This window comes from Apis florea, unplaced genomic scaffold (assembly GCF_048593485.1).
Source record: "Apis florea isolate Af1SG1 unplaced genomic scaffold, ASM4859348v1 contig_3758_pilon, whole genome shotgun sequence".
Taxonomy (NCBI): Eukaryota; Metazoa; Arthropoda; class Insecta; order Hymenoptera; family Apidae; genus Apis; species Apis florea.
The window spans coordinates 648,620-669,742 of record NW_028256839.1 but is presented as its reverse complement, the minus strand read 5'-3'; the positions used below and the strand labels follow the sequence as shown (position 1 = coordinate 669,742).

Genomic DNA, 21,123 nt, shown 5'->3' with positions numbered 1-21,123 from the left:
TACAATTTCAGGGATCCGATATTATTATGAAAAATTCTCTTTGAAATATATATAGACGCACATATTGATTACCAATTGGTTATTGATCGCAATTAATATATTATTATCAAGTCAGAAATATATATTATGTAAATTTTAAATAATTAATAAATATAGTTTCATCGGCTAATAAAATTGAAAAAAAATGTTTCATATTATTGTATTTTATGTTTATGGTATTTTGTGATTTGTGGTTATATATTTTATTTTTAGATCGACAATATGTAATTTGGATAATTTATAAAATCGTGTAACGTTTTTCTAAAAAAAAAATATCATTGTATAAAATACTTATGATTTTGAATAATTGATTGTTAATATATATATATAAAATATAACAATATATAACATCATAAAGTAATCACTATCATTTTATGTCATTTATATCATTTTATATATTTGATTTTAAATGATGTTAATAAAAACTCCTTGAATTGATTTCAAAGTTAACTATCATTAAAAAAAATTCTGGTCAGAAAAATGATTTCAAAGCGTTCATTTATATAAAAATTACTTATGATATATCATTATTACGTATGAATGTTCTTTACTCATATCAAACAAAATATATTTTTTTCATTATAATTAGAAGATATATTTAAAGTAAATAAAATTATTATATAACAATAAATTTTGTATAACATCAAAACTATAAAATAAATAATGCCAATAAAATTAACATATCATAAATGCAAAAAACTAGAATTATTAGAAAAATAAATTACAATTAAAATATTATACAATACTTCTAATAAAATTATTAAAATAAATGTTTATTTAAATAATTATACAAAAAATTGTTTAAAAATTATTTTAATATTTAATATTTTGTTTTATTTAATATTTAAACATTTATTATTTATAATATATAAATAATAACAAAAATACAAAATTTGTTTTCTGTGATGGCTTTTTTTTGAATTATTATTTCGTGTTAATTTTATTATTTAATTGTTAATGTTTTGTCATGATCATTTCATTGGATCTTTTATGTTAGTAGATATTTGGAATGCAATATATTTCTTGTATTAAATGTAAATTACAGTAATAAATGTAATCAGTTAACATGATGATCTAACACGATTTCTGAATATTACTATAATTTTATAACTTTATATTTATTAATTTTTCTTTAGAAAATAGTACTTTTATAATTTGATTAATTTTTTAGAATATTGATACACGTATAAAATAATTTCTATATCTATTTCTATTTAATTGGTAAACATTATTAAAAATAGTTTTTACATTTATTTTTATTAATAAAAAAATTTATTATTATAAGAATCTTATAATATTTATATCATCCTAAAGGGACCTTAAGAGATTTTTTTTACAACGTAAATACTCTATATTATGATGTTTTCCTAAAAACAATTTAATGTATATGCTATATTTAAATAAAATATAATTTTTTTTCCTTTTTATGTAATGATTTTGTAATAATTTTTAATTTATATTTTATATGTGAATATCACATATACAATAGGTTTACATGTATATATGTATATACAAGATCGTTTCTAAATTAACTGCTGTAATATGAAATAAGTAATTGATGTTTTATTTGTATTGATGTTCTCACATTTATTTTGTTTAGAATAAGAAATAATTTTTGTTTTGTAATTGTTTTAAACGATTTCTAATTCATCTAATAACAAACGAAAAAATAACTGATAATCGCATTATACAGAAACAAAATCAAATCTGTCAATCATTCAAAGAATTATTTTGAACAGAATTCATATAATTAAACAAAAATAATAATAATAATAATAATAATAATAATAATCAAAATTAAAGAGATAATAAAAAAAATCAGATAATAAAAAATCAGTAAAAATCTAATAACCTGATCATCAGCTTGATTAAAAAAAAAACATATCACAATCAAAGTTCATTAATTAATAAAATTATGATTTTACCAAATATAATATATATGCCTTTTTAGACATTAAAAAAGTATTCGATAAAGTCTGACATGAAGGCTTATTACAAATTATGTAATACAATATTTTTGATAACAATTTATCAATTATTAAAATCTTACGTAAACATAGAACATATTATATAAAAATAAGAAATTTCTAAGATGCATAAATCACAAAAAAGTATATGTTGAAGTTAAAAGGCTTTGCAATATTGCAATAAAAAATATAGTGCTTAAACTGATACTATTACTCGAAGGACTGCTTATTACTTAGAATTGTATAATTGTTTATATTATGAGCTTTGAGTGAATATTGGTGATATTTTAATTCTTTGTGGCTAACCGTAATGATTTTAATTGCATTTTGATGCAATTAAACTATATCATCGCTAGATTCTCTTTGATCTATATTCTATTTTTATTCTAACTGCACTACAAGACTGTCGTGAGCTTTGATTTTTCCTCCAATTCTTACTTTTCCTGAAAATGTACACTAAGAGAGAGTTAAAGACCAATTGTCGTGTTGGAGAATGGTTTCAAAGGATGGGTTTTCGTGAGGTCGGTAATCCATACAAGGCATACAAGGATAGCTTGTAAAGTGGCCGTGGTATCTGTGTTTAAATTGGAGATCTAGAAAGCATTAGGAAATTATACGCTTATAAATTATTTTTAAACTATTGAAAGCTATCCGGCCGCTTCACAAGCTCTGGATTTGTCCTTAACAGTATATTAGATCCAATATTATATATCTTATATATCAGATATCTCAATAATATTAAATAATATTAGATATATATACGTTTATAGATAACATTGCAATACACGAAGATTCAAGAAGCAGTTAATATTCCATAAAATCACATTAGCTTATTGGTTAGTAGCAAAAAAATTTAACTATAATAATTGCAATCACATCACTTTCCATAGAAAAAACCTCGAAAATGATATTTTACAACGATAAAATATCGAAAACAAAAAAATAGGCAAATATCTAGACATATAATTAACTTGAAAATCGCAATAATGAAAGTCATGCAATCAATTATATTATAAATTATTATTAAAATATTCTGTTTTCAAAAACATCCGCAAACTGAAAATTTCTGAGATAATTTTTTAAACAATATTTTCTTATGGAAAAATTTTTGTTACGATTTTGTTAACAAGTTATTAACAAAAAATACTAGTTAATCATTATAGTCAATCACGTATTAGTAATTAAGTAACGTTGACATATGTGCTACCAACCGAGTACGAACAACTCCAAATAACTCGAAAAATGTATTAAATATAATAAATATCTTTTTATCGATAAAAAATTATATTGAATTATATTATGAATAATGAATAAATATAATATATATTCAACACATTTTGTTCGAAATGTTCATATTTATTCATATTTGGTCGGCAGCATATAATCAATGCTATTATCGCACTTTAATTAAGCTATGCGCTTTGTAATTGGCTAGTATTTCTTGTTAATAATTTGTTGATAAAGTAACAAAAGTTTTATAAAAAAAAAAAATATTGTTTGAAATTAATTCATTTTCAGTTTACAGATGTTCCAATATTTTTAAGATATCTTAAAAAGAGAAAAAATATATAAATATATATAGAAAAATATACCAGCTATTCGACAAACATAAATTTGTTATTTGAAAATTTGGATTAATCTATTGATTAACTCTTTTTGAAATTATTATTTTGAGTAATTTTTTCTTTACATATTTCATAATTAGCGATCAGCTTTATTTTTTAAGTTTGTAGGAAATTTTTTGATACTATATGTATCCATGTATATGTTAATTAAAGATTCCTGAAATAATTTCAAACAATATTTTCCTTTTCAAAAATTTTTGTTATGATTTTATTAACGAATTATTAATAAAAAGCACTGGATAATTATGGTACGTAACTTAATCGAACCGCAACAATAGTATTAGTTTATACGATAACACTATATGCCGCAAGCAAATCCAAGCAGTATATATCAAAAAAATGTGTTTTATCTATATTATTAAATTTATCTATTATATATTTTATATTATATATTATTTTTTATATATAAAAAATACATATAAAAATATATAATAGTTAAATAAAAGTATATGCAAAGTATATAAATATACAAATATACATATATATATATATAAAATATATAATCAACTTTAATACTAATTCAAAAATTATTAATATTTTAATTTATAAAAATTCTAAATAACTATATTTTAAATAAATATTTTCAGTATTTATTATTATATATTATATACTACGTAAATTTTCGATTTATTTTATTTAATCAAGACTATTTCAATGATTGAATGAAATATATTTTTATTATAATTTTCTTTTAATAGGCAATAATTCTATATTAATAAAATTTAAAAGTTTAAAATAAAAACTTTAAAGAATGATATCACTAACATCAATATATTTAGAATAGTAACGTTCTTTTAATTATTAGATATGCAAATAAGTTCTTTTCTCTTTTTTTCCAAATTTAAGATTTTATTATATAAATCAAGTACAAAATTATGTCTCAAAATATTCATCTTTATTCTCTATAACCTTTTCCCACTTGGTAGGTAAATTATAAATTCCATTCCATGAAGAATAATAGCTGCTTACTGGTTATAAAGTCATCGATACATTTTTGAATATCTTCTTCCGAGTTGAAGCTTGTTTCTATAATTGCAGACTCCGAAAAATATGATAATCTGACGAGACCAGTATGTCGCACGTGATGTATCGCAAAACTTCCCATCCCAACGCATAAATTGTGTCACGTGTTTTTTACAACATGTAGTCGAGCATTGTCATATTGCAAAATCACATGTCTTGCTTTTTGTCCAGTAAACGGTCGTTTCTGCTCTAGTTGGTTGTATAAATTTATTAATTGATTTTGATAATATTCGGCAGTTATTGTTCCAAGTGGAAGCAGTTCATAATGGATAATTCCTTGAAAATCCCACCACATAAACAGCAAAACTTTTTTGCAATGTAAATTCAGTTTTGTCATTAAAATTAACAGTTCCCCGGAATTAACTTATGATTTTCATTATTTAAGATTGTGATATAAGACCTATTTTTCATCACTAACATTATTCACTAACAATTTTGTGCAGAAAACTTTTCTTTTTATGCCGTAAAAACAAGACAGCAGAAATCTGAATCTGTTTTTTTTTTTTTTTTATTCATTTCGTTTAATTCATGTGAGATCATCGTCTTAACTTCTGAATCTTACTCAATTATTTCAGTCGGATAAATGTTGCTTATCTGATGACTTCTAATTTTTCTATCAATTCTTCTTGCGTTTGGGTCGGATTTTCGTTGAGCAATTCCTCTGACTGACCGTCATCAAACTTTCTCGGTGCACCTGAATGATCGTTGTTTTTGAAATTAAAATTTTCGATTTTAAATCTTTAATATCATTTTTTGCATGTTTTGTAAGATACTGCGTTTTTGTTCTCCAGTGTCGCATAAACCATTTCAGTAGCTGATTTAACAGCTAATTTCCTATGTTGGAATGCAAAAAGTAAGCGATGATGCAAATAATGCTTCTTGCACACTATATTGCTTGAAATTGTTGCGTAGATCTGGAAACTTAGAGCGCTCATTACGACTCTTCTTAAAAACAAAAGAACGCTCTTTCAGATGGCACCACAAACGGGAAGTAATTGAATCAGAAATTATAATCGTAGAAAAAAAAGGAACTTATTTACACATCTAATATAATATTAATAATTATTATAGTATTACTACATAAGATTAAACAAAATAACTTTACATATTTTAATTTAAATAAGATATGATTTTCATTTTTTCTTTCATAGAATGGTACATGTGGCGATGTTACGAACCATATGGTTGCTTTTATATTGGTTCACCATGGTCCGGAGAGCACAGACCAGTATCAACATTTCCAGATCGTCCGGACTCTATAAATCCTCGTTACTTACTTTATATTCGTGAAATCATGGAACAACCGCAGGAATTGAAAATAGATAAAGAAGAAACTATTCATGATTCAGCTCTTAAAAAACAGAATAATCTTTATCTTATCGTTCATGGATTTCTGGATAATGGTGACAAAACGTGGGTTATGGTACGTATAACATTTATTTCTAATCAAAAAAATAACATGTGTATTATTCTTGATTCTATGATTTGATGTTAAGAATAATGACTAAATTTCGATAATATAATTAAATTTTGGAATTTGTATGTATAAATCATTGAAAAAACAGGCACATTTTTTGTATCGCAATAAAAAATAACAAGGATCAAATGATATACAATTATAAATTCATATTTAATTTATTATTTTAATTTATTATTATATATTTATATTATATATTTTATATATTATATATTATATATTTATTATTTTAATTTATTATCATATTTAATAAGTAGATTGTGAATTTTTATGTAAATATATAAATGAATATATATTTCATATTACATTGTATATTTTATATATTTGATTTTATATAATATGAATGAATATAATATATATAATATTTATCTTTTGATAATAATTTTATTTGCATAATATAATAATTGAATATTATAAACAAATATAATTATATTCTAATTATTACATATAGAATGAGGTATTTAATTTGAATATCTTGGCTGTTATTGATGATAGAAATATGTTAAATTTGAATTTTGAGATACAATTAAATTAATTTTTTATTAGTTTAGTATTGATGGATATAATCTAATATAATAAAATATAATGGATATAATAAAATATAATTACATTTTTGTTGTAATTAAATCTTATAGAGAGGCTAATCTTTTAGTATTTTGAGATAATAGTTAGGAAGAAAAAGTGGTACTTAACTTCTAATTAATTGTCTAATTGTAAGAATTTTATTTTTTTATTTATATTTATTATCAAAATTTTCACAATATAATCTTTTCTATCTATTAAATTATTTTTAATTTCTGTTCTAGACTTATTTGTAAACATTTTACAGAATTCAATTCTTAGAAATTGTTAAATTTTTTTGTATGTAAATCTTTTTAATTATTTTTGTTATGTTTTTTTATATTTATTGTTAACAAATAATTGTATATTTTTTTTCATTAATAATTAATGAATAAATATAATAATATAAAATATAATAATAAAAAATAAAAAAAATTATTTATCTTTAATCTCTTTTTGGGTAAATTTACAATATTTATTAAATTCTAATGATGTATACGAAAATTTTTTTAATTAACTGTATATTAGTTTTTGAAACAAAATATAATTTTTCAAATTTTTATTACAAATATTTTTGACACATGAAATAATCAAATTTCATTCTTAACTTTCATTTTCTCAGTAAGAGTTGTTTTTTTATTAATTCTTTTATTCATAATTTTTTTTGTTATTATTCATTCAATAATTTTAATTTTCATTTAATTTTACTATTATTAAAAAATTATTTTTTACAGAGAACTATGAAAGAATTATTATTAAAAGAAGATTGCAACGTAGTAATAGTGAATTGGATTGCTGGTGCAGGTCCACCATACACTCAAGCCGTGGCCAATACAAGATTAATCGGTGCAATGACAGCTCGTTTAGTTTATCAATTGATTGAAATTGGAGGAATAAATCCTTTGAAAATGCATTGCATTGGGCATAGTCTTGGTGCACATACTTGTGGTTACATTGGATACACTTTGAGGAAAAGATACAAATATAATCTTGGAAGAATTACTGGTAAGTTAAAAAATTACTATAGATATTATTATGAGAAAATTAAATTGATTATTGATTTAATATAATCATATTCATTAATACTTCATTAAATGAATTCATATATATTTAATTATCAATTATCAATATATATCAATATATATCAATATATATTCAACTATCATGTATATTTAAAATAAGTTTAAAGACTAAGTACTTCAATTATATTTATATATATTATATATATATATATATATATATATATATATATATATATATATATATATATATATATATATCAATTATATTATATTATATATATTTCAAATGAAAACAAAAACATAATACATAAAAATAAAATAAAAACAAATAAAATAAAAACATAATAGGATAATTTTCTTTTTTATATATGTATAATCTAAAAAATGTATAATAAATATATTATACATAAAAATAATTAAATAATTAAATCTATATAAAATAATCTATATAAAATATATATATAAAATAATCTATATAAATCTATATACAAATAATTATCTAAAGAAATTCTGGTTACTTGAACAAAAAGTTAAAAATATATATATAAAATTATATATAAGGATAATTGACAAATTCTTATTATATAAATTTATTAAATTACAGATTACATATTGCAACAAAAGCATCATTAAAATTTTCTTTGTTTCTCGAAACTAATATATATATATAAAATATTCCTTTGTTGATAATACAAAAAAAAATCAATCGTAGCTTAAAATTCAATCTATAAATTTCATTTGTTTATATAAAAAATGATTTAATAAAATAATAACATAGAGCATATAAAATCTATAAAACATATTAACAGGATATTATTATTTGATAGAGAGCTTCTTATGTCTTTCTTCTTATTTTTGTGTGCTAAATTTAAATTTTTGTTCATAAATATTATTTATCATGTTAAATTTCGAAAATAAATAAAATATCAATTTTTTACTATATTTATGAAAATATTTCAGAAAAAGTAATTTTTTTCAAATTTTATCAAAAATTATTATATAATACTATTAATTCTCTGTGAATTTGATTTATGATCATAGTATTCTTTTTTACTAAGATATACGTCTTTTAAAAGTTATTATATTTTTAATTTTATAAATAAAAGTTTATTGAAAAATATTTTTCCTTAATTTTTAAAAAACTATATTCATGAACATTTTCTTATTTTATTAGATTTTTATTTGAAAAAAATTAATTTCTGAAAATTAAATTTTCAGAAAAATTTTTTTTTTATTGTTAGTAAATTACATATATATTAATATACAAAATATACATATATTTTATTGTCAAAAATTCCATATAAAAGGACTGGAATAGAACAATAATTTATATATATATATATATGATTATTTATATTTTATTATTATTTTTTGCATTCCGCGAATCAGAAGGAAATCGTGATGAGAATATCCTTAATAATGAATATGAATATCCTTAATTATGAATATAAACTTTTTCTTCAAGCGCCTGTGACAATGTTCTTATTTTTGTTCGAATATTAAACTAAATCAAACAACATTGAACAAATTAATGTGATTAATATATTATGCCTAAGATTGAATTGGAATTGAGATATTTCAAATCATCAGAATTCATGCGAAAGTAGATTTTTTATTAAATTACCTATTGTATGTCTTAGTTATAATAGCTGATAGTAATGCGAACATTCTTTAAAATAGAATTTTTTTAAAATTGAATTAAACAATTTAAATTATTTTAAATGTTAGGCGAATTATTTTATTCAATAATTTGTAAAAACTTATACAAAAATTATTATTGATCAGAATTATCAGAAAAAATGATTTTTATTTATTTAGAAAAAAATCTAAAATATATCTTTTATTATTTAATAAATTTATATATATATATATATATATATATATATATATATATATATATATGCATTAAATTTAATAATATATATAAAAATGATGCTGCAAATGATGTTCAAATTTATAGTTTTTCGTGATTTTCGGCTTATAATTGTAATAAATCTAAAAATTTTTATATATTTTGATTTTTGTTTTTTTTAAGCATCAATCGATTTAAGTAAATCTTTATGTATGTATAACTTATTTAAATTTGTAAAAAGCATGTTTTAAATTTTTCATAATTATTCGGAATAGGAATGATTTTCATCGATTTTGATAGTTTTTGAGTTTTTGATTATAGAGGATAATATTTTGAATTTTTTATATCGCTGTTCGAAAGTAATTTTCGAAATATTTACAAAAAAATTGAATTATTATATAGAAAAAAATTGTTATCATTATATAGACACTTTCTTATTGTTAAAATCGAAAGCTTGAATGACTTTGAATATTGCACAAATCGACTAATTGGCCTCAACTGATGTTACTGCTCGAAAGCACCTACTACCGTAGGATCTGTATAATCGTTTATATTATAAACTCTGAGTGAACAAATGTTGGTACTTCAAACTCTTTGCGGCTAACTACTGTAATGACTCTAACTGCATTTTGATGTAAACTGTCGCTGAAATCTATCTATCTTCTATATTTAATCTAACTCGACTGCTAGACTGCTCGCGAGCATTGGTTTTTCCTCCAATCCTTGCCTTTTCAATCCTTGTGTGAAAATGCACACAAAGAGGGGTTGGAGGGACCAATCATCATGTTGGAGGGCGGTTTCAAAGGATAGGCTCTCGCGGAGTTGTGTCGCAGCGCGTGGGGATCAGGATGCTCGCTTCCACGATGGTCTTATCGCCTGGCGTGCAAGTGTGACTTATAAAGTGGCTGTTGCTGTGACATTTTTGCTTAAATCAAAGATTTAAGAAAGCGTTAAGAAAACCATACTCGTTCATAAATTACTGCTATTGGAGGTACTTGAATTGTTGAAAATCAGATTTGACCGCTTCACAAGTCCTGTCCTTAACACTTATATATATATATATATATATATATATATATATATATATATATATATATATAATGATTTATTAAATTCGAATATTATAAAGAAATCTAAAAACTAATTCGAAAATTTTTACTTTAATAAAAAACTTTGTATGTAGAACATAATAGATTATACATAGAATATTTTCTTATTACATAGATTACATGTAAATAATTTTCTTCGATGAGAAATCTCTTTTTAAAATTAGCTCTTTAAGTTAGTATTTTCTCAATTTTTGATACAATTTCATTTGAAAATTTTTTTTTAAAAAATGATAAAGCACTAAATTCTGAACATTTTTTAATTTAAAATTTTGTCTATACATTATCTATATATTACAGTTATATTTAAAGAAACGGAAAATTATTTAAACTTTGGATATTAATTTCATATTTTTTTTTTCTTATTTTATAATTTCTCAGCGAAAAATTCTATAGTAAATTATTATATTTTGCAATAAAATTTCATAAAAAATAATAAAAATTATTCATTAATATTTTATCAAAAATAAAAAAAATATTCGAATATTTTTGTAAGTCACATATATTTAATAGGACATATATTTATAACGGCTAATAACACCATAGGCTAAAATTATTGAGTGATATCCTCAATCTAAGAAAAAAATCTTAGAATTAGATTGGAAGCACGTTCGCTATTCCCTCTTTGTAATAAATTTTTTCGAATAAAATGATGTTTATTCGCATAGAAAATGTCGTTTCAAGTCTTACAATCAAGTTCAAACTTCAGTTATGCCAAATGTTTCTAAAAAATATATAATTCCAAAGTAATATCACTTTGTATTATCTGTTCTTGTATTTTCTGTTTTAACAAAAAGTGTCAGAATCACTTATTCATGATTCAATATTCCTAAAGTGCTGTGATATGATTCATAAAATAAACATTGAAAAAAAGAAAAATATAAATTATTAAATATAGAATTAAATAAACTCATGTTATATATAGTATATTTTTTAATATTGTGTCAAAACAATCATCAATAAATAATACAATCTGACAGCAATGTCACAAATGTAAATATCAAAATACTGAAATTAAAGGTTCATTTACATTCGTTTCAAATTTTAAATCGTATTTAAAATAAAAATATGAAAATGAAGTATTAGAAAAATTTCATAAATACAAATAAAAAAAACTGGAAAAAGCAACGTTGAATTTAACTAATAAATACAATTGTATAAACCAATACGATTACAAATAAAAACATATAATATATAACAATATATAAAAAAAGAATTTATTGTCAATCTTAATTTGTAAAAGATTTTATTAATTCATTTTTTTTTATTTCAATATTGTTGATAATTCAATATCTTTGAATTATCTTTAATCTAAACCTAAAATAAACAAGAATATCTTGTTCTAACACTTAACCATTTGCAAGAAGAAAATAATATATATTATGGATATGCAATACATGTTTTTGGACGTAAAAAAAAAATTGAAGTACACCATGTTGATGATTTTGCAACTTATATCTTGAAAACATTCTATCAACTGTAGAAAACGATTTTTAAAAGTTTCTAAATTTCAGGCTCATTTTAAACTGATTTCATATTGTTTTTTTTTATTTTTACTTTAAATCAAGATGGTTAAATGCAATTGGAAAATTTAGATTATGTAATGTATTATCGAATATAATATAGAATTGATAAAAAAATATATATTCCTTGTATATAGAAGAAATAAAATTAGAAGTTAATGATGACTTCAAAGATGAAGAAAAATAATTTACAGCACCTAATGAAATTATTTAATCAGTTACTAGATCAAAATTCATATATCATCAAAATACTAAAAAACAACCAAATCAAAATATAAATTACTAATCCAAAAAAAGTTTTTTTTTTTTTAAATTTGAGAGGAGAAAACATAATTGAATTATTAAATAAATTCATGGTTAAATAAATATTACAAATATTATAAAATAAGAAATATTGCAAATAAAATATGAGGGGGAAGGGGGAAAAAATGTTAATAATCATGCAAGTCAACTGTGTGATGAAATATTAGAATTTCGTGTTGTATTGAAAAAACGAATATTTTTACAATAATTATTATATCTACACGAAAAACTGTTATTTTTTATTTTATGCTATTATATATATATTTGAAATAAACAATATTTTTTTGAAATTATTATTTAAAAATAATCCATTTTTTAAATTATTTGTACTTGCATATTTTGAAATAAATTTATTTGTTATTTCATTTGAGATGATCATTTGTTCTTTTAATTTGTTATTTTATTTCAAATAAATAAAAAATATCTAGTTTATTATAGAACAATAGATATATTTATTTTAATTCAATTTTAATTACATATATAAGTAGAAATTTTAAATTATATTATAATATTTACTAATAATAATTCTAAAGAAATGAATATCAAATAGGAAATGTAACATAAAATATTTTAAGTGCAGTTGCACTTCAGCAATTTATTCTTTTCTTTTTTATAATTTATAGTGAGAATATAGATAATTTGTTGTGATTTATCTATAATAACAGTTTCATAAAAAAATAAATATTAAAGTCTTATATCTCTAAATTAATTTTAATATAATAATATATCAACTATATTGTTAAAATCATTTTAATACTAGCAATAATTATAATATTAGCAATGCTACGAATATATTTATAATGATAATGAAATAACGAACTTTATTAAAAAGTTAAAATAATCTTAACTTTTTTTTTAATATTTTAATCTGTTGAAAATTAATTAAATTGATTAAATTAACTTTTTTTATTAAATTAATTAATTTTTTTATTATAAAAATTGACATATGTTTCAAATTATTAGACATTTAATATCTAATGGAGAATATAAAAAAATTAAGTGAAATATAATTTTATGTACAGAGTGAATTATGAACATGAACAAACAAAACAATTAAATGCTGCCATGTATATATATATAAATATATACCTAAAAAATTATAAAAATTTATATAACTTTTAATAAAGATACATTAAAAATTATATCTATATTGAATGTTCCATACACTACGTTAATTATAATTTAAATAATATTATGAAAAAAAAAATAAAAATATATAATCATATTCTTATTTCAATAATAATAATTAATGTTATATTTTTGCTAAAACATTCACATATTTTTCATAATTATAAATATAAAAATGAATCATTTTAAGAGATAATTGATAATTTTTATAATAAATCGATTTGATTCGCTATCATAAATTTTATCACATTTCTATAAAGATTATAATAAAAAATGAAATATTTATTTTGAAAATTAATTCTAATAGAATATAGATTAAAATATAAATTTCTCCATAAAAATTTAATTGTAATCAATTTATCATTTTTCAAAATCAAATCAATATCGATGTAATCTACTTTTTTTTAATCATTTTTTTAACTTTCGATTTTTTCTAAATTTATTATATGTCTTGAAATAATTAATTACTTTTATTATTATATATACATATTTATTGTTAAATATTGTTAAATATTGAAATAATGAATGTAAAATAATAATAATGTATATAGAAAAATAATTTTGAACATATATATATAGAAATCACATTTATATTTTTCTTTCTTTAACTCCACATTATTTTCTTTCTTAATTCTAAATTAAATTTATAATTTGTTTTCATGAAACATTAATAAATTTTTTTAGCATTTTGTTTTGATTAAAACAATTCTGTATTTTTTTATGAATTGTATATGATTATAAGTCTATTATTAATTATTATAAATCATTTAAATGTGTTTTAAAAAATCTTTTTGATATAATTGTAATTTTAAATAGTATATTGTTAATGGATCGTTTAGATAATTTTTTAATTTTTACTTAGTTTTTTGCTACAAAATTGATCTTGAAATTTAAAGTCTAATTTCTTTTTATTACATAAAGAGGATCTTAGATTTAAATTCTAGATTATTAATTATATTTCAAAATATTAATAAAAATCTTTAGAGAATTATCTAGAGAAACGAGAAAAAAAAAGAAAGAGTTCACGATTTATAACTTTTAACGATATATTGTAGAGAATAATATTTAGCTTTTTTAAATTGATGGAAAAAAAAAATGATAAAATAAGATATTAAACAACTCTTGATCAATGGAAATCACAATCAATATTTATAATAATTAATGTAAAATAAAATGCTGATTATGTAACTTAATAACTTCGACCATTATAATTTTGGTCATCCAGAAATTATTTTATTTACACATATATATTTTACATTTTTAAGCCATTATAATTTAAGAAATTTTTTGACCAATTCATTCGTTATACATTTTGCATTCAAACATCGCAATATGTTTATAAATAATTGTATGCTTATGTACATGCTATTGAATATGTATCTATGTATCTACATCTATGTATCTATACAAGAATATGTATCTACAAATGAACATTCATGTAAAATTCTATATAGTAGCAATCTTTTTTTTATAAATATGTTATAAATTAAGACCAAATGGCAGCTTTATATGCGTGGAACAAAAATTATTCAGGTAATTTGAAAATACTTGTGAATATCTAAAAACATATCCAACAAAATTGGTGAAAAAGCCCTTTTCTATTTCCAAATGTTTCTATATATTGAATGCTATAAATACGTACTGCATATACATCTAAGACAATATTTCAGTATGCGATTGTCGTTTATCTGTTTCTATAAATACATCGTGATAGCCAGCATATAAATCCGCAAAATGTGACAATAAAATATAAAATCCTTGGGCAATTAAAATTACATATGATCGTTACAAGAACAGATAAATAATAAGTAAGAGTAAATCATCATAATTTCGATCATTATACTTTTGATCATCCTTATTTTATTTTTATAAAACTATTTTTTTTTTTTATAAAACTCTTGTAAAATTATAGACAAATATTATGTATACTAACTATTAGTTCACTCGTTATACATACATATATCTTATACATAGTATAATATGTATACATGTATACATGTATACCGTGATGAATTTATTCATTTTATTGCATATAAACAAGTAAATTATGAAACATATTCTTATTCAATTACTCATTAGTTGGTAATGATTACAACGACAATAAGTTGTATGACACTGATTAAGTGAAGAATTGTATTACTAATATTTATTTAGGCGAATATTATGTATAATAATATTTATACAGAGAAAATTCAATATATAAAACCGAAACGCTTAAGAATATATATAAGAATTTGTATAATAAATCGAAATATTTTAGAAATAAATATTTTGAAACAAGAAACAAATATTAACTAATTCAATATTTTGAGATAAATAAATATGAAATATTTCTTAAAATGATTTATCTTTTTGGGAAATTATAAACGATTCATTTTTGCTTTTAATTATAATTATTTTTGTTTTTTCTTACAATTATTTTTTTCTGCTTTTTAACTTTAGTTCATAATTAACAAATATAATTTTACATTTAATTAACAAATATAATCATAGTACAGATCAGATCATATCAAGCACCAGTTAATATACATATAATTCAATGAAAGAATTCACAGTCAGTTAAGTAAAATGAAAACCAATTAATTTGTTATGAATGGAGTTTAATGTCTAGCAATTAAAATCACGATACTTTTGATATGATTTGATTTGATTATCTACTAAAAATGCTCAATAATAAAAAAAAAATATGATGAAAGAAATATGAATAATATATAGAATTTATTTGAATTATATGATTTTAGTCATTAAAATATATTGACTTTTTAAAAAAATAAGTAAATTATTTTCATTGTTCATTAAGCGAACAAAATACAAAAGAGTTCGTTGAAATTAATAATAATTTTATTTTATATGAAATATAAATTATAAACCATAATACAAAATATATGTACATATAGCAATTCTTTTATTAATAGAATCACTCATTATTTCAAATCATCTTTTAAAATATCAGTAATATTTTTATTTCTTAAATATAAATAGAGAAGGAGTAAAATTTTAAAATATAAAATATTTAGATTTTAGTCCTTTATTTATCTAATGACGAAAAATATTTCCAAAAATTATGTATACAAAAAAAAAATGATAAAAATTTGAGAATTAATTTTGCACATTCAAAAAAGTATTCTAAAAAAAATGTAAAATATTCAAAAAATATATATAAATGTTTATTACGATTAAGATAAGTATGAAAACATTCATTTTGGAAATAAACTATTGATTATGTGTAGAAAAAAAAATTGCCTAAAATGCTCTTAATAACATATTTCAAAGTTGATTAAGGTTGATTAGGAGGAATCAAAATATTTTCAACCCGAAATAAATTCTATTTAAAGTATTTTTCAAAAAAACAAATAATTTGGAAAATAATTACACCTAAAAGTTTAAATAGAATATTATATCTGAAAATATTATATTTTAAAATAGAGAAAATTATTAAATGATTAACTATTCTGCAAACATTCGCGTATTTATGTTTTTTCAAAAAATTTTTAAATAACGAATTTTTTATAATCAAACTCTACTCTTGGTCACTTAATTATAATAGATAAAATTGGTCAAGATTTATTCATCCCTGCTCTTCTTTTCTCTTGTCAATAGTGTCAATAGTTGTGTAAGTGCTAGAAAATACTAAAAGAACTTTCGTTCTAATCTCGTATTAAATTTATTCAAATTCTCAGTGTCATGCAAACACAAATCTATTATTAATTTCTTGAAAGTTGTATTTAGAATTTAAACTTTTTTAACTAATTTAAACTTTCAAAATATACATATATTCATTTTATTGCATATAAAATTATGTTTACATTCTTCATTCGATAACATGAAAATTATAATACAATAAAGCAGTAAATAAAAGTATAAAGCAAATAAAATGAAAATTATTGAGCAATATTCTATAAAATTTTTTATGTTTTATTTAATGTCTCTGTTTGAAGGCCTTGATCCTGCTGAACCGCATTTCAGCAACACATCCACAATGGTGCGACTTGATCCAACGGATGCCACTTTCGTTACGGCTATTCACACCGATTGCAATCCTTTTATCAACTTAGGGCTCGGTATTACTCATCCTGTCGCTCATATCGATTTTTTTCCAAATGGAGGACGCAATCAGCCCGGTTGCAACGAGGGTGTATTGAATTCTATCACCTTAGAACGTGGAAGCTTCTTTCGAGGTAAGTTTTTTTTATTTTTCTTTTTTTATTTTTACTTACCTTCTTCTCTTTTTTTGTTCTATGTTTGACTACTTGTTTTGATATTTTGTTGTAAATATTGTAAATAGAGTATATGTAAGATATATACATGTATAATATTAATAATTATTTTAAAAAAAATTACATTTTTGATTTGATGATCTTGAAATATATTGTCAAGAACAATATTTTAAATACTAACTTTTCCCATATAACCATCATTTATAATGTGATATCAGCCTCATATTTAGTATTATTATATCTGTTATATTATCTATTATATCTTCTCATTTTTTCACATTATTATAAAGAAGTTATTATAAATAATTATAAAAAAGTTCTGTTAGAAAATAAAAAAGTAGATTTTCGCTAAACAAAACCATTTATATTAATCATTGTAATATGTTTATATTTACAGTTAATAAATAGCATAATTGTCATATATTGTTATATATAATGTCACGAACGCATCACGTATTAAGCAGAATTCAATATAGTAAAAATTCTTTGCAAATGAGTCGAAAACTAAGGCCGACTATTGATTAGGTATAAAAGAAAAAGTTATATTTTTAAATTCATTGATCTAATTGATAATTATTATTCAGTAACATTAGTATATAATAATATCGAAAAGAATAATTATCTATACATTTTTGCAATAATTTGATTGCTTTTTATTTTTAAAACAAAATTAGTGGAATTAGCAAAAATTTGTATCTTTTAACCTCTATCACTATCTCTTTTCTTCCTCATTTTAATCTTTCTACTTTAATATATTTTCTATAATGATAATAATACTGATATTAAAAAAATTAAATGTAATATTTTTAAATATAATATTTAAATTATATATATTTACACAACAATATTATATATGATATTGAAGTTTAAACTGAATGATTTTGAATGTTGCACATAATCTAAGGGGTGCTTGAATTGATGATATTACTCGAAAAATCATCTAGTACACTATATAACTGTATATATGTACATGTAAAACTGTACAACTGTCGTTTGTATTATAAACTTGAACTGGACGAATGATAGTTTACTTTAACTATTTGTCACTGATTCACGATTGAACATAATGTTGTTCCAACTGTACTCTGATTGATGAACTGAATTCTATCTGCTCTATCTGCTGAATTCTATTTTATTCTATTGACTAATCTGCTCTACTAGAAAACTACAATGGACCTTGGTTTTTCCTTCAATCATTATTTTTTGAAAATAAGAAGGAGTTAGAGGAATTAATCACATTAAAGGATAGTTTCGAAGGATAGGTCCTCGCGTTGCAACACGTGGGAGGCTCAAGATCCTTGCGATCGCTTCATCATAAGGCACTAGGCGCGTAAGTGTAACTTGTGGTCATCTCCGTTTCGATTGTTCTGAAAATCTGAAAAGCGTTAGAGAACTGTACCCGCTTGTAAATTATTGCTAGACTATTGAAAATGTTTGAGTCGTTAAAAATCAAATCCATGCTATCTGAACGCTTTAAGCACAAATCTTGATTTTGTGTTTAACAGATATAAAAGCATAATCATGAAATTATCTTTATACATTATTGTACATACATATTTTATTGTCACTTTACATAAAGTACGCGATTTTATTAGTTATTAATATATATATATATATATATATATATATATATATATATATAATGAATAACGAAAGTATTCGAACGTTTACATTTACAATTTTTTATGAACGAAATATATATGTTAAAGGAACTTGTTTAAAACAATGAGAAGTGAATAGTAGGACAGAAATCTCAAGATTATGTCAGCAAAATTTGAAAATGATTCATTAATTTATATATAATTATATAATTTATAATTTATATATATATAATTATTATGTATATTATAAATATAGAATTATTATATAATTTATATATGCAGTAGTTATAATACATTTATTATAAACACGCACCATTGATTACAAATTTTATTTGAACGCTGATACGTTCTTGATAGTTTTTAAACATTTTAACCAGAAATATAAACAGTGATACTATGATGAGAGCATTTTGATAATATCAAGGTATTATTCCATTAACAGTATATAATATAAAGTAACATAAAAGTGTGCGAATAAATAATATTCAAAATGAATCCGAAAAAGTCTGAAACACAAAAGTGTGAACGAAAAACTCTCCTTCGGCTGCATAAGGATAGGAAATCATATAGTGAGATAGCAAAAATTGTAAATAGATTACATCATAGAAGAATGAAGAAAAACTGAAGGAACAGTTGTGAATAAAGCTTTTAAGTCGACCAAGAAAATTAACTGAAAGAGAAGAAAAAATTATTATTCGCGAAGTAAAAAAAAATCCTATTATACCTGCATTTACACTTTCAAGTATGATATTGAAAATGTTTGACAAAGACGTTCATGTTGAATTATGTCAATGAGTCTTACGAAATAATAATTTTCATGGTAGAATATCAAAAAGAAAGCCGTACATAATAAGCAAAATTAAAAGAAGAAATTGACTTTTGCAAAAAACATTTGTAATAAAAGATAATGCTTTTTAAATCATCTTCAAATTTGGGAAAAATTGATATTTTCTGATGAATTTAAGTTTATTTTTAATTCGAATAGGTGAAATTATGTGTGGAAAAGACCAAAATTACGGAATTAGAAATCCAAAATGCATGCTCAATAGTAAAGCGCAGTGGTTCAGTTATGATGTTGGGGTTGTATGGCAACTAATGATTTAGGGAATTTAATATGTATAGCAGTAATTATAGTATTTTTATATATAGTAATAATTATAGTATTATTAACGGAATATTGGATAAATATAAATCTCTAGATATAAAGAACAATCTCAAAGATAGTGCCTATAGTTGGGATTGTTGAAAGACTTCTGTCGAGCCCGTAAGCTTGTCTTACGATCTGCGTATATTGCACAATGGTGCCTTACTTGTATTACCGATCGAAGGACCACTTACCACTGTATATGAACTTTATACTCGATTATCTTATGAGTTCTAAGTGGTGATAGCTTAACTCTTTGAGCTCTGTGATTCTAACTGTGCTTCGACTAACTGTATCGTCACCGAGATCTATCTGTCTATCTTCTCTATGACGACTCTTTCGACTCCACAGTGTCTTCTCTAATATTCTAACTCAACTACTCTTGTTCTCTACTCTGATCAACTACACAAATTCGACTACTTTGTTTGACCACACAACTTTGATTACTTTGTTTGATCACACAATTTCGACTACTTTGTTAATTCGACTACGTTTATCGCGAATCTTGGTTCTCCTTTTATCCCTGCATTTCGTG

The 21,123-nt window shown here is 21.5% G+C and overlaps 1 protein-coding gene across 1 annotated transcript in view; it reads left to right on the top strand.

The window, feature by feature from the left end:
* The window catches only part of LOC100870279 (pancreatic lipase-related protein 2), a 51,348-nt gene that overhangs the window by 13,441 nt on the left and 16,784 nt on the right, over positions 1-21,123 (top strand). Inside the window, exons 4-6 of the mRNA XM_086915030.1 lie at positions 5,806-6,077; positions 7,427-7,697; positions 17,565-17,804. Coding sequence (XP_086771156.1) covers positions 5,806-6,077; positions 7,427-7,697; positions 17,565-17,804 — 783 coding nt within the window. The remainder of the gene's footprint in view (positions 1-5,805; positions 6,078-7,426; positions 7,698-17,564; positions 17,805-21,123) is intronic.